Below are 13,835 nucleotides of genomic sequence, written 5' to 3' on the forward strand. Positions count from 1 at the left end.
AAGCGACTCAGGCTATGATAGACGCCGTCGTGGAAGTGTTCGGAAATATGATCAGCTGGGGCTTTTAACATGCATGGATATCGCATAGTACACGGCGCCTTGCTTTTCGTCGCCACCGAAAAGCGGCCGCCGAGGCCGGGATTCGATCCCGCATCCTTGGGCACAGTATTCGAGCGCCCTAACCACTGCGCCACCCTGCCGGAGTCCAATAAAATTAAAACCAGTGAGAAGGTAAGAGGGTAATGTTCTTCTGCTGTAATCTTTGTGCTCCGAGTATATAGCAGCAGTGAGTAATATTTAAGCACAGAGTCACTTTTTGCAGCAAAAGGTGTATAGATAAACAGCAGTGCCTAAGTCATGGAGTTCGCTCAAAGGTTTCCAGATTTGGCAAAAAAAAAAAAAAAAATGCTGCCAATTATATTCATTGAGGAGATCACAACTGCTGTTGCTGATGGACCTAATAACTCCAGCAGGTTGTGTAGGCGACGGCTTGATACTCTCCATTACTCGGACAATGTAATCAGAACGGCTTGGTTAAAGCCCCGCTTTAAACAAGCCGTATGAACGTGAACGCCAGGGGCCTGGCAGGCTGATTCTGACATAACCGTCCCATCTGAAACGAGAGACCGAAGTTGGCAGCTCCTGCCAGCCCACACTCTAGTATCACGTGGGTAGTGACGTCACAGCGTCACGTGGGCAAGACGTGGCTACCGGCCGCGCTACGCTGAAGGCTCGAAACCTAGAGCAGTATTGCTGTCGCAATAATAGGCCTTGTAATATTATCGCAGCTTGTATATATCGGCGGTGAAGAGATTTGTTCGGGACTCTTGCTTTATTATAATCAAGGATGTGAAATGCTGCAAGGATAAACATATATGCGTGGCATATGAGGCAGAAGAGTGAAGGACGGTGCCAATCTGACTTGAGCGTCCTCCAGTGTCTATGTTTTTTCTGGTGTTTATTATTCTTTTCGATTCGAAATGCCAGCACTTCTGAATTATATACGAATAAGAGTTATAAATTGGTTAAAATTAGGCGGTATCAGATTCTGTTGGCTGAAGTACACAGTTCTGGGAAGAAGCCTGCCATTGTGGTACAAATTGTAAGCGACGCACATGGTGGCTTTCTATGAACTGTTAGAAAATTTCTGAATATAAATCAACTCTGAAAAAGAAAAAAAGAGGATGCCATTGATGAACTGAACAAAGCGCCGCAGTGGTAAGTCTAAAGTGTTCGATAATTTCATAAAGCAAATCAGCTTGAAAAAAAAGAAGAAGAGAATGGACAAACTGAACAAACTGCCGTAGTTCTGGGTCCTACGCAAGACATGGAAGAAAACACATCGGTATTTTATGCCATTTAGACGAACTGGACAGGTTACGACTGCTGAATGCAACATGCAGAATGCCTGTCAGGATTATGTTTTGCATATTGATAGGAACAGTAACGACCACACTAGCAACACTAGAATTGAAGAAGTCAAAGATGATGCTATATGTAAAGAGGAAAGCAATAAAAAGCTTCGCCAGTTTAGATCATTGCTGTAGAAACCTTTGAAAATGTATAAAACGACTATAAAATAAACATACAAAGAGATGCAAAGGACATATACCTGAAAACTTTGGCCGGCTTGCTGCCTTGTCCCCACTTTCTTAGCTTCCCAGCTCGTATTAAAGCTTCCTATCGTGAAACTATTCTTTCTTATCTTCTGTATTTCGCCATAATGCTATTACTCAAAGGAACAAATGCCCTCTGTTCGGTCGTGGCAAACGAAGTATATTCGTGGGCAACTGTGACCTCCTAGCCGTTTGGTGCTAGAGATGGCTGGACGAAGAGAAGTTCCCAGACGAATCCTGGGAAATAGTTCAGCACTTCGTTTCAGGCACCTTTCAACACACGCAAAGCGTGCTTCGTTGCAGCATTATTCATTGTGCGAAGAAGCAATCTTTACAAACGCATTTGAAGCGGCAGAGGGGGGAAAGCATGACGAAATTCTGGGAACAGTGGCGAGGATATCTCGGTTTACCGTCCTTTGCTATAGGTGCCAAACAGAGGAAAAAGAGTGAGCCCAAATGAAAGAGAAAAAGCAGTTGAAAAAGTGTGTTGCATGTATCTTCATCACAATGTTCGGAAGATGGAATTTATTATCAGTCAATTTCATAGTGCTAATAAAGTGTAACGAACAGCTGAGAATGGTTTTACAAAGTCAGTAGGGATTCTAATGAAGCTATCTTTGCAATTTAGACAGCAGGGCGAGCTTCTTGTATATCCTGGAGATTCATAGGGGAATCGAGAAATGAAATATCAGAAAATATGTCATTATTAAGCGCAATACTTCAGTATGGTTATCAACTTCCAGGGCATTCTTGTAGGCTAGTTGATGCATGAATTTGCCGGAGGCTTAGCGCAGGAAGAGAGGCACAACAAAATCACTGAAAACATCATCATTGTATGCTCAATTACACAGATTGATACATTCTTGTAGGCTTTAGCTTATTAGCCGTCGGTTAATCCTGTAACAGCCGCATTACTCTCGATAGTTTCTGAATTTACCTCACAAGCTCACTTGTACGAGCTCAATATTTAATCGCGAACAAACGTGAGGAACTTTTGTGGCATCACAAAATAATGCTGCGGTTGTTGTTGTTTTCAGAGATGAAAACTTTTGAGAAAACGTTCATAGAGTAGCCAAGCGTTCATTAGAGTTATAGGAACGTTTTCAGGATCCTGGAAACCGTATACAGCTCATTCACTGTTATCAAATATAGAGAATTCAAGTGACCACATAACAAATGGAAGACCTCACTGAAACAGTGCTGGCAACATAAGCTCATCAAATGACGCATGTAAGCTTATAAAATATTGATGCCTTTTTTTCTTGTGACTTAGCGTTTCTTCCCCTTTTACATAGTAAAGACGTTATATTGTCACGTAATGGTGACAAGGCCGTACACGTCAAAAGAAGGCACAGGCGTGATGGTACTGAAATAACTCTTTATTGGGGCTGACTTGCGCCCGCAAAATAACTAAACAACTCGGCGGCGGCGATAGCTACAAACGTGTTGGTCGATCGTCGAACAAAGGATGCTCATCACACTCGTCAACGCTCAATTTAAAGGCTGCACAGAACAATCTAGATAACGTCGCAAACAGCTACCAGCACGGGCTGGAACATAGTGGAAAGACACCCGAGTGGCCGGAACCTTCGAGACAGATCTCGGTGCATCTTGCGCTACAACGAAACTGATAAAGGTGTGACTCGCGAGATCGAGCATTAACAAACAAAGATTACGGAACTGATACGCGGTCCAGAATCAGAGTGATAAGCCTGTATGCTGGCGGCTGTTAAAAAATAACAAATACAGTTTTGAAGGTTTCGCGGCAATATTATTATAAACTAAAAAAAAAAAAAACGCATGAGCTACAAAAGAAGACAATGGCGCCTTACCTCTTAAGATGTTATTTCTTTCGTGAAAGAAGTAGAGCTACAGTCGTTGCCAAACGTCTAAAGCCAAAGCGGTTTTCTTCTGAGTCGAGCGGTGAGGATCCTTAAGCCCTCGTGGACTTTCTGCTTCTGAAAGGGGCAAGAACAAAACTCTTGTTGCTTTTAGGCGATTTGGAGGACTGGGAATGCATCACAAGCTAGACAGTGTAGGCCCGAATGTCCCCCTTGGCATCTAAGCATTTGAGAAAGATTTAATCAAAACGTATGTTTCATATATTAATGTGAATCAAGAAACAAAGGTAGGAAATTCAGGCGCTCATTATGAGATGCATAGAAGAAACGCCAACAGCCAGTGACACTAAAAAAAGCATAGGGGATATTTTTACATGTGTTAATGAATGTGAAGTAATAATCTAAAAATAAAAATAAACGAATAAAAATCAAGAAAACGACTGCATGCCGACGATGGAATTCAAACACACCACCGAAGAATATTGCGACCTTTACTCTACCTCGAATGAGCCACGGTGACATTTTTGTTTTTATTGCCTTTGCTTCACAAACCCTGTAGGTTTATAATTTTCACAATTTAGTCAGTTTTCATGTAATACCACTAATTACATAACGTTCAGATTGATCATTCAGGCGGTAGCTGTTCGATCTCCTGCTTTCTTACTTACTTATGCTTCGTGCGAACTATGCTCGAGAGCTTTCGCCAGCGCCCAGTGGTGGCATCTCGTTTTTTTTTTCCTGGTATTTTTAATCGTTTTTCCTAATTATTACAAATATTTCACACTACTTAACACAAAAATTTAGTATATTTTTCTTGGTGTCGGTACCTGTTGTCTCCCTGCCTGCATATAAATAATAAGCTCTTACTAGGACGCATACAGTGGTTCCGAAATTTGTGTTCTTCGGAAGTGTCACGCTTTTTTCTATTAAATATTGCGTGTAAATGCATACCTATTGAAGACATTTCTGAAGAAATCTTCCTCGAAAAGCGCGAACCTATTCCTGCGGAATTTATTTCAAAACCTAATTGTTTGTGTACATGCCACCTCTAATGAAAACAGAAAATTAATAGTTGTGTATCTTCGGGAGCCAAGCTAAAAACGGAAATTACCGTAAAACAAAAAACATATTTTGTAATGTTTCGATAATGCTACATCCGCTGCGCAGCTGCTTGTATTCCTATGCGTTCAGAATAGCCCTATGCTTCAATAAGACAGGTGCAGATACCCAATGTAAATTTAGAGTAAAGTAAGAAATGATAGAGTGAGAAAAATCATTTGGAAACATTACACACCTTTAAATTATTGCCTGTTCAGTTTGTTCGAAACGCAATTGCATTTAGACATGTCTAAATCAATGAGCTCAGGAAAGCTGGCATCAACTATCCGCGTTTTTAATGCGAAATCTTTATATGAATGTCCTGTCGGCAAAACTTGTCAGCACGAAAACCTCGCCGCATATGGATAAATGTAAAAACATTTATATGTGTTTGATGTTACATTAATAAAAGTAAAATATATAGCAGTGTGGCTGACTAATTCCAATATTCAAGTAAAAAATGGATTTATTGTTTTATTTGAAGCGACTTCTTGGGATTATGTAAGGATGAAAAAGAATTGTTTAAAAGTGTGCGACAAAACACACTGTGGCGAGAATGAAAACCAAATCTGTGAAATATTGAATCAAGTAATTAATCAATGGAACTGTCAATGTAATGAATAGGCAACATTAGTGTACGAAAAAAGTATTATGGTAATGAATTGTATAATTAAAAGTAATTGTTCAATTAGTTATCTAGTTCAATCAATTAAATTCTCAATCGTGAGACATTAACTTTACACCACCCCGTCACGTAACAGTAAAGTTTCCCGAGTATGTAACGAGACTAGAAGAGTATCACTTGCCAAACTCATGTGACAATCAAGTTTGATGAAAATGTCACGTGTATTGGGAGTATCACGTAACAGTGTCACGTGACAGTCATTTTTTATGAGAAGGTCGCCCGACTCTGACAACCCCATGAGACAGGAGCGATGGCGTACCGTCCAGTCACACACTTGCTGGAGCACTGCAACGAACGCTCCCAAAGAAACGGAAGTTTCCACTGTGCGGCACGAGCCTTGACCTTGCTATCAAGAACAATAGAAAGGGCGCGCAATGTACCGTGTGCATCAGCAACGCTCAGTCTTTCGCATATATCTACAGCAGATTCTGCGCAGCTCTCGAAAGCTTTTTCCAGAAAAATTGTAGAATTGAGGGCAGAAAAACGGCAAAAAATAGACAAGAATTTAAAAAACAATAAGTTAGAAAGATACCTGAATGCGGGAGCTGCTAAGGGCCTTCGGAAAGCGGAGCACTTGGGAGTTTTGTCACCTCCCTGTTCTTACGGGCTGCATACAGATGACGTGCTGCGCAGCCTCCTCCTTTCCTTCTCTTCCCTTTCTCCAACCAAGCAGTAGTTATTTTTCTCTCACCCTAGCAAATTCATGAACGTTTTATTTGCGTTTGCTTTTTGGTTTTGTTGAGAGGAATAAAAGAATCCGAGAGTCATTGCTGTACTAGTGCTGGGAGGGGGGACGGCGTATTTTTGTTGCGCTCTCTTTTTAATGCTACTGTCTATACTATCGCTCGCACTATATAGAAAAAAGACAGAAGGTTAGCGAATCACCGAGGCGTCTGTTCTTTTGTGCGTGTGTTTTTTTTCTTTGGGGGGGGGGGGGGGGAATCTATGAACCTACAACGTTCAGTGACTATATAATAAGGTAAAGAAATAAGGGTGGAAATTCTTATAGTAAGCCGAATTTAGACTAAGGCTATGTCCATTCGTTTATAAAACTTCTCATTTGTCTGTAAGTACATGTTAAACGAATGAGTAAAACTGTGCGAAAAACGGGACTGAACAAACACACAGGCACAAACAAGGCCTGCGTGTGTCTTCAGACCCTTTTTTCGCGCAGTTTTACTGGTTCGCTTAATATGAACGGGCAAGCCCATTACACGCGGCAGATTTTATTTCCTTGTGTGTAAAAAGAACGTACTGGGTTTGCCGTGCTGTGTTTACACCGGTACCTGCAGGCTGCAGGTCGTTTTGTTACGACAGAATGTCAGAAGAGGAATGAGCTAATTAACGCTGGTAAAGAGGGAGCTTATAATGAATAAAAGGTTACTCATGATTTCGTGTTCATTCCGCATGTTAGCTTTACCTGTCAGGCGATTTCGTGTAATGCGCTTGAGCACATTAAGCAATGGAACTGGGTTCAGTGAGAAGGCTTGCGTGAAGAGAGAAAGAGAAATGCAATGGGCTTGCAGTGTCCAGTCTTCAGAAAACATATACAGATGAAGGGGTTTATTTCTAAACCCAGTAACTTGAGTTGCTACTCTTGGCGCAGTTTTGCGGGGGACGTGAAATCTCGTTTTCACTATTCTCGAACTTAGGTAAATCAGGAGTTCTTCCAGGAGCACCCGTTACTGGGCTTAGAAGCAGACCATACAGAGTGTATATTTTACTCAAACACTGTACATATCTATCCAAGGAGAAACAGGTTTAGATATGAGCACCTAAAATCATTATGAGTCATGTGTGCGATTTTGTTAGCACGTGGTTCAGCTTTCATGATTGGTTGACCTTGGGGAATCAGTTTCACAGTATGGACCATTTAATTTCTTCTTTAAGCACCTGCAGTGCCTTTCATGGCCCACAATTCCGCTTTAGAGGGAGAAACTGCTGGTGTATTCTTACAACTGAAAGTAGTTGAACAAACAAAAAAAAACGGTCATTCGTGCTTTAGCGTTTAGGTTGACTACAGCACGGATGAATATGGATGATGACTGATATATAAGCACAGCACGAGAGTCTGGCAATTCAACCTGCTAAGAGATGCCGCAATGGCTGAGTGGTTAGACGCAGCGGCACGCGAAGCTGATTATTTTGGGCTACCTCTAATTCCAGTCAGACTCGTAGACACAAGTGCGATTGATTTTCTCTACTTTCTCGGAGGCAGGTCATTGACAGAAGACTACCGACTGCGGTCGTTAGACTAAGTGTTCTAATGCTGCCGCATTAAACAGAAAAAGATTGTGCTCCAGGGGGTCCAAGCCGTCCTCAGCATTGTTGAATTTCATAGCGAGGTTACTGTTGTGAACGTTCGTTACGCTGAGCGCTCTCGTACGCTCAGAAAACGCACGCCCTTCCTCCAGTTCACGTCAGTTCGCCACAACGGTGTATTTTGCATTTCTGAATTTTATTTTGTGGCATATAAGAAAGCCGTTAGGGTTTTCACTTTGTATTTCGACGTACTGGATCAAATATACATTTATTGTAGATGGGGCTGGAATTTTTATTCATTAATTAGGTCCCCGACGTAGAATTGCGAGATCATGTCCATGCTTTCTTTATTGTGCAGCAGAAGAAATGTGCGTGAAGATTTATTGGTATCTTCAATCCGTCCTCTTTTTGTGCGCAGGCGCACTTCAGTTTGTCAATTTCAACTTGATTACAACTGTTAGCATGCCTGGTAGCTTGCAAGGTGCAACTAAGAAAAGAAATCACGCACGAGAAAAGTGAGCACGAGTGCAAAAATGGCTTCAAATAGTATCGAATTATTCTCTCTGTATACATACAGTACGTCACAGCAGGCACACATGAATTGTGAGCTAACATGCTGGTGATAATTTCCTATAACGTCATAGCCACATTGTAATAACCACTGAACTATACGATCTCTCACAATTTTGGCATCTATAGTTACGCTTTATCAAAACGCCGTCGTCATAGCAAATACCCGGACGTACTAGCTCTAACTACCATTTAGTTAGCGACTACTTATACAGCGCATTCATGTCGTCGTCCTGCTTGGCTTACCTGCCTCTGGGATTGCATGCACACAGTCGCTGCACACAGTCACTTCGCTGCACATTGATTGCTCGGCTACGCCTTATCTCTGCGTGAATCGAAGAGATTCGAGCGACTTTCGCTTTCGAGGAAAGAGAAAGAAGCAAGGCGTCGGATGTGATCGATGAAATCTGCCTTCAGTAAACAGCGTAAAACCAACAAGGTGCGATGGGCGTCGAGATTCGCTGCCGAAAGAAGAAGGCAATATCAAATACAACACACCCTCGATTTGTGCGATCCCCAACAATTTTGTGCTACATGGCGAGGGCTGAACGTATCATCACTGCGTTGCAGAAATGATGTGCTCTTACTGCTTGACCGAGCCTCGGGGCAGAGTGCTGAAGCAGTGAGCACGACTTGCTAAGAATGTTTGAGTATAGCAAGATGGCGGAATTAAACGTGATAAGTGAACATCTGGCGCTTTCAAAAAGGGCGAGGAAAAAAAGTGAACAGGCACGAGAAGGGTGGAGGGGGAAGCTATTTTTTTTTTTTTTTTGCCCTTGAGGGGCTGCGAAATTTGGCTCTTTCCGGCACAACTGTTGTGAAAGGCAATAGTCCGCGAAACGTATGTACGTTAGCGGCCTTTAAATGAGGCAGCGTGGAGCACGGAAGTGGAGGGAAGGTCTTGAACACATAGTGAACGATTTGTTTGGAGCCAGATCATCATGCTTATTCATAATTAGAGCACCAGTGAAATGAGGGAATATGCTTTTCGCAACAGGTCTGGGTCAAAGCACACGTGTGTTGAGGACAGTTTCTGCATTCAATACATTCTGTGCATTTGGAAGAAACCTTTGCGCCTGAATTGTACAAATCAGAAGAAAGTAATGCTGAAGAGTGGATCTCTGCAACAAATCAAAACATGAGTGTAAAGGTGCTCGCTATTTGTAAATATGAAACCGTAAATAATCGCTGAACATATACTTCTAAAGCCAATAGATGCGGCCTTCATTTCCCGTGCTTCTTGAATGACCCCGCGGGGGTGGCTTAATGGTAGGGTCGCTCGACTGCTCGACGTTCACATCATCATGGTAGGGTCGCTCGACGTTCACATCATCATGTTGCTACTAGTATACAATTGCCGCTCGAGAACAGTTAATCAGTGAAGGGTTCTGGCGATGTCAGTCTACAATCTCTGCATACGGCTGATTGAATACTTCGCTATTAAACGCGCTCGACAAGCCAACAGGTTGGTTTCGTCATAGATAACCAGCAAAAACATCAGAAATCCCAACACAGTCAGTTATCCCTAAAATTTCTAGACTGCACCATGTGAACAGGAGAGTTTTGGCACAGCCGATGTATTCTGCAGAAAGGAATGACAAAACGTTATCTATCATCTTAACAAGTCGGATTGAGAAAGGTTTATTTGTATAGATGGCGTAAAATAACCGTGAGCAAGTTGCCGAGGCTTATGAAGATAAGGTTGATTTCAGATGAGTTGGATATTCATATGACGCAGATGATACAGCGTGCGATGATGATGATGTTGATGATGATGCTCGCAATTGCAATAACAACGTCGATGTTTTAAGCATGTTTAGCCCATGGCACACTGTTCACAGATACTAAGCACAGCATTGACACGGAGGTTTCTCTTTTGAGCACGCCATTTGTACATTTCACTTTATCTGCGTACTTTTTAACCATGGGATTTGTTCTCCTCATGAGGAGGACGTGAGGGTTTCTCATTTTGAGGGGCATGTTTCGGGCTGACTGTACGACGGTGACTTGCAAGGGTGGAGGAACGGACCAGCTGATAGTTCATGTTGGGAGTAAAATTGGTCATATCACGTCGCCATTAGAGCACTCCGTAGCTTCAATCATTTTGTTCGGAGCGCAACTAAGCAGCCTGCTAGCGAAGCAAGTTCTTTTGAAATTGCATCTTCTGTGTCCTCACTATATTAATCTCAGTAAACCTCATTTGTTTTGTTGTCTAATGAAAATATAAATAGAATCAACTTAATTAGCCTACAAAACCAGAGTGCTGACTTCGGGTCTGTTTAACCATGATCCGGTCATTATACGCTGCAACAGGGACGTGACGTGGATAAAGAAGCACTTCTCCGTTACTGGGCTTAGTAGTGCTCATGATGGTATATTCACCTCGTGCAGGCGAGTCCGGATCTCCGGGCGCTGCGGGGCTGGACGGTCGAGACGGACTCCCTGGTGAGCCCGGCTTGGACGGTGTCCCGGGCAGGGATGGCGTCGACGGCGTTCCTGGACGCGACGGGCACCATGGCACACCTGGTATTCCTGGCCGACCGGGAATCAATGGCACAGATGGTAAATTCTTTTCTCGATCTTTTTCGATGTCGTGATTATCAATAATGCGTAGCAATTTCGCTTGCAGCGAGAGGCAAGGCGACTTACGTGCCTGCAAATTGCAACAGTGCAATTTTCCTTAGTAAGCCACAAGCTTCGCGGATCAAAATGCCTGGAATCGACAAAGGCTATTGTTCAGCCAGAAAACTTTCGTGTACACTCTTGCCTGAGCATTGTTCCACCTTCGCGATGAAAATGTGACTCGAATATATTTTAAGGACCTCGTGCGCCATATTATAGGAAACACCCATTCTCCGTCGCCTCACATAGGTGCGAATATTAGCCGCGATATGAGTATCTGCTCTGAATGGAAATATAATACCAGGAGTGAAACTGTTGCTACTGTCTTTTACGTAGTTATTCCCCTTTCCATCAAAAGTGACGACTTATCATAACAAAGCCCTTAGAAAATTGCAATTAGTTTGGAATATATTGCGGTATATTTGAAATGCATGTTAAATATAATTTGTTTTTAGGAATGCGCTCAAAAGGTACTAAAAATAGATGTGTTAAATTTCTTAGTAAATATAAAAATATATTTTAAAATATGTTAAAGGTAATATTTATTAAAGTGCGCTTCGAGCATGCTTCCAATACAGAATAAATGGATATGAAGTTTTAGGGTGTTGGGAATTATTCGAACTTTACTTTTGTAATTATAAAATAATTTTTCTGAAGTACATTTCAAGTCTTGCTCTATATTCAAAATGCATGTTTAAAATCTTTCAAACATTATTCACCTGAAAGTAAGCTTGGAGCATACTTCGAATACATGGACAATACATATATTTGGTTTGGGCTAGTTGGTAGCAGTTTCGTGAAGACATAGCGCTAAAAAAGACGGGGACAACACAGATGTAGACAGGACAGGCGCCAACTGACAACTTTGTTTGATCTCGCCGGTTTTTTTTTTTAAACATTTCTCCTTAGGCAGAAACTTGAATAAAGCGAATGCTTTTAAATAGTTTTTAACAACAGAAAACACAATTTTATCTTCAGACATCCTGACCTTCACAAAATAATATGACGTGCGGTATAAATAATTATCTTGTATTCGCTTCCTTTTAGGCAATATAAGTTAGCCAGTATGACGGACTAAGTTGCTGTTTAAGAAGGAAAAAAATTCAATGGGTGACTTAAATTTTTTCTTTGTTATCTTGTTACCTCGCAGCACAAGCTTAATGGGAAGGATGTGGGATGGAATCGCTAAAGAACAACTGGGATGAGAATTTTCTAGAGAAATGCTTACCGTAGGAGAGAAATTCATCAGAGGAAAAAAATAAGAGAGGGGTAAAACAAATTACATGTATACAATTTCCCGTGCAAGTATGCCTGCAAGGTTATTACAACAAAAGTTGCAATAATTTCACTTTTTGCGTCACTATGTAGGGGGGTGCATGCACGTGGAGCAGATTAACTACCTCGGTGGATCACTATGCTGGGGAGAAAAGCCATAGCTAGAGAAACGCGACGGAGAGTAAAATGGTCTAGCACGCGGATACCATAGTGATAGCTGAAGTACCGAGGATCCCTTGAATAGAACTTCCACAGAGAACGAAGAGGTAATCAGTCTATACGGTAGCCGACACGCTGAAGCGGTGGTGGTTGGCTCAGCGAGGTGGCAGGGGAAACAAAGAGACTAGCACTGTACTTGAACGATGTGGAGAAGATCACCAGACACAGCGGACGAAGCATGGATGAAACACCGCATGCTTCCGTGTTTGACATGACGTTACACGATAGAAGAACCAATTTGCAGCCTACGTGATAGCGGCCTATATTTGTACCTTGTAGTAGCACTTGGTCCACCGGTGCTTACCAATGAGGTTTTCATCAATACTCAGCAGGACAGTGTAATAAGCGTTGAATGGAGAAAAGTCTTTAAGCCTGCAGTGTTTGAAGTATAATGGGATAAAGGCTTGGGTATGCACGTGATTTCCGAAAGGTTAAAGCAGGCCAGTCAAACTCCAAACAGCAGTAAGACTTCCAAACGACTGCGAAACACCTAAACGAAACAGCCTCTGTACGCCTCTCGGCCTTTAATGGCGGTTAGCTTCAATTGATTTATTGCATTAAGCCAGTGAGCTTCGCTCTACCAACTTTTGTATAAGTGGCTGCAATAGTTTTCCTAATTGCTCTGTTACTGGTGGATCTGAGCAATAATATAGCAACGCATTGTTCGTAGTTGCTATTGCATACAAACCAGCGGTTCGGACAAAGGAAACAGGCTTGACGTAGGTAAATTTATACATAGTATGGCGGATTGAGTCACTGGAATCGTTCCTTTAGTTTGTGGTTGTTGTAGCTGATTTCTCTTACAAAAATATTTTATTGGCGCCTCTATTCAAGTAGAACAGAAAAGAAAGATATTTTCTTGTGAAATAATAGCTGGCCTGCGGTTGGCAGCACGCGAGGTGTGATCAGAATTAGAGAAGGCCTCACGATGGACTATATCATGGCACATCTGCGCTGCGAGACAGCTGAAATCACAGACATACGCATGCTCGGCAAGACAAATTTGCTACTTCTGACCTTCGCATCAGACGCATTACCTTCTCGGCTAGTATTCGACTACGAGATTACACGAATCCGTGAATACCGCCCGCGCCCAGTCGCATGTTATAACTGTCACCGCATCGGCCATGTAGCCAAATACTGCTCGTTTCCCGCCGTTTGTCGGGATTGCGGTAAGAACCCGCATCCTGAGGACCCCGGCTGCAAGCAGTTTCCTCATTGCGTAGCCTGCGGCGCTTCCACGCATATCGCCCTGAGTGCCCAGTGCCCGGCTCGAGCTTATGCAAAGCCTGTCGACAAATCGGCACCTAAGGAGTCGGATGAACCGAATACGCATCAGGTGACATCCTCGCATACTGTCTCCAAACATGTATCATATGCTGAAAAGACCTCTTCTCCAGGTTTAGCCGAGGTCATTGAGAGCCTCAGAGCAGAAATATCTGAACTACGCCAGGAAAATCAGCGTCTCCGGGAGATGATAACTAAGGACAAGATAACAATGGACACCCGAACTCGTTCCCAGACTCCGCAACGCAGCCGCTCACAGAAGGGCCGCAAAAGCCGTTCGCCTACCCGCCGGCCGCAACCGGTCACAGCGTCTGATTCCGCCTATACCCACATGCTCGGGCTAATCCGACAGGAACGCGC

The 13,835-nt window shown here is 42.7% G+C and overlaps 1 protein-coding gene across 1 annotated transcript in view; it reads left to right on the top strand.

Moving 5' to 3' along the window:
- The window catches only part of LOC146197063 (uncharacterized), a 126,963-nt gene that overhangs the window by 69,910 nt on the left and 43,218 nt on the right, over positions 1-13,835 (top strand). Inside the window, exon 4 of the mRNA XM_084596437.1 lies at positions 10,464-10,634. Coding sequence (XP_084452563.1) covers positions 10,464-10,634 — 171 coding nt within the window. The remainder of the gene's footprint in view (positions 1-10,463; positions 10,635-13,835) is intronic.

The sequence above is a fragment of the Amblyomma maculatum genome, chromosome 3, assembly GCF_055883805.1.
Source record: "Amblyomma maculatum isolate TAMU_Amacu chromosome 3, ASM5588380v1, whole genome shotgun sequence".
Classification (NCBI taxonomy): domain Eukaryota; kingdom Metazoa; phylum Arthropoda; class Arachnida; order Ixodida; family Ixodidae; genus Amblyomma; species Amblyomma maculatum.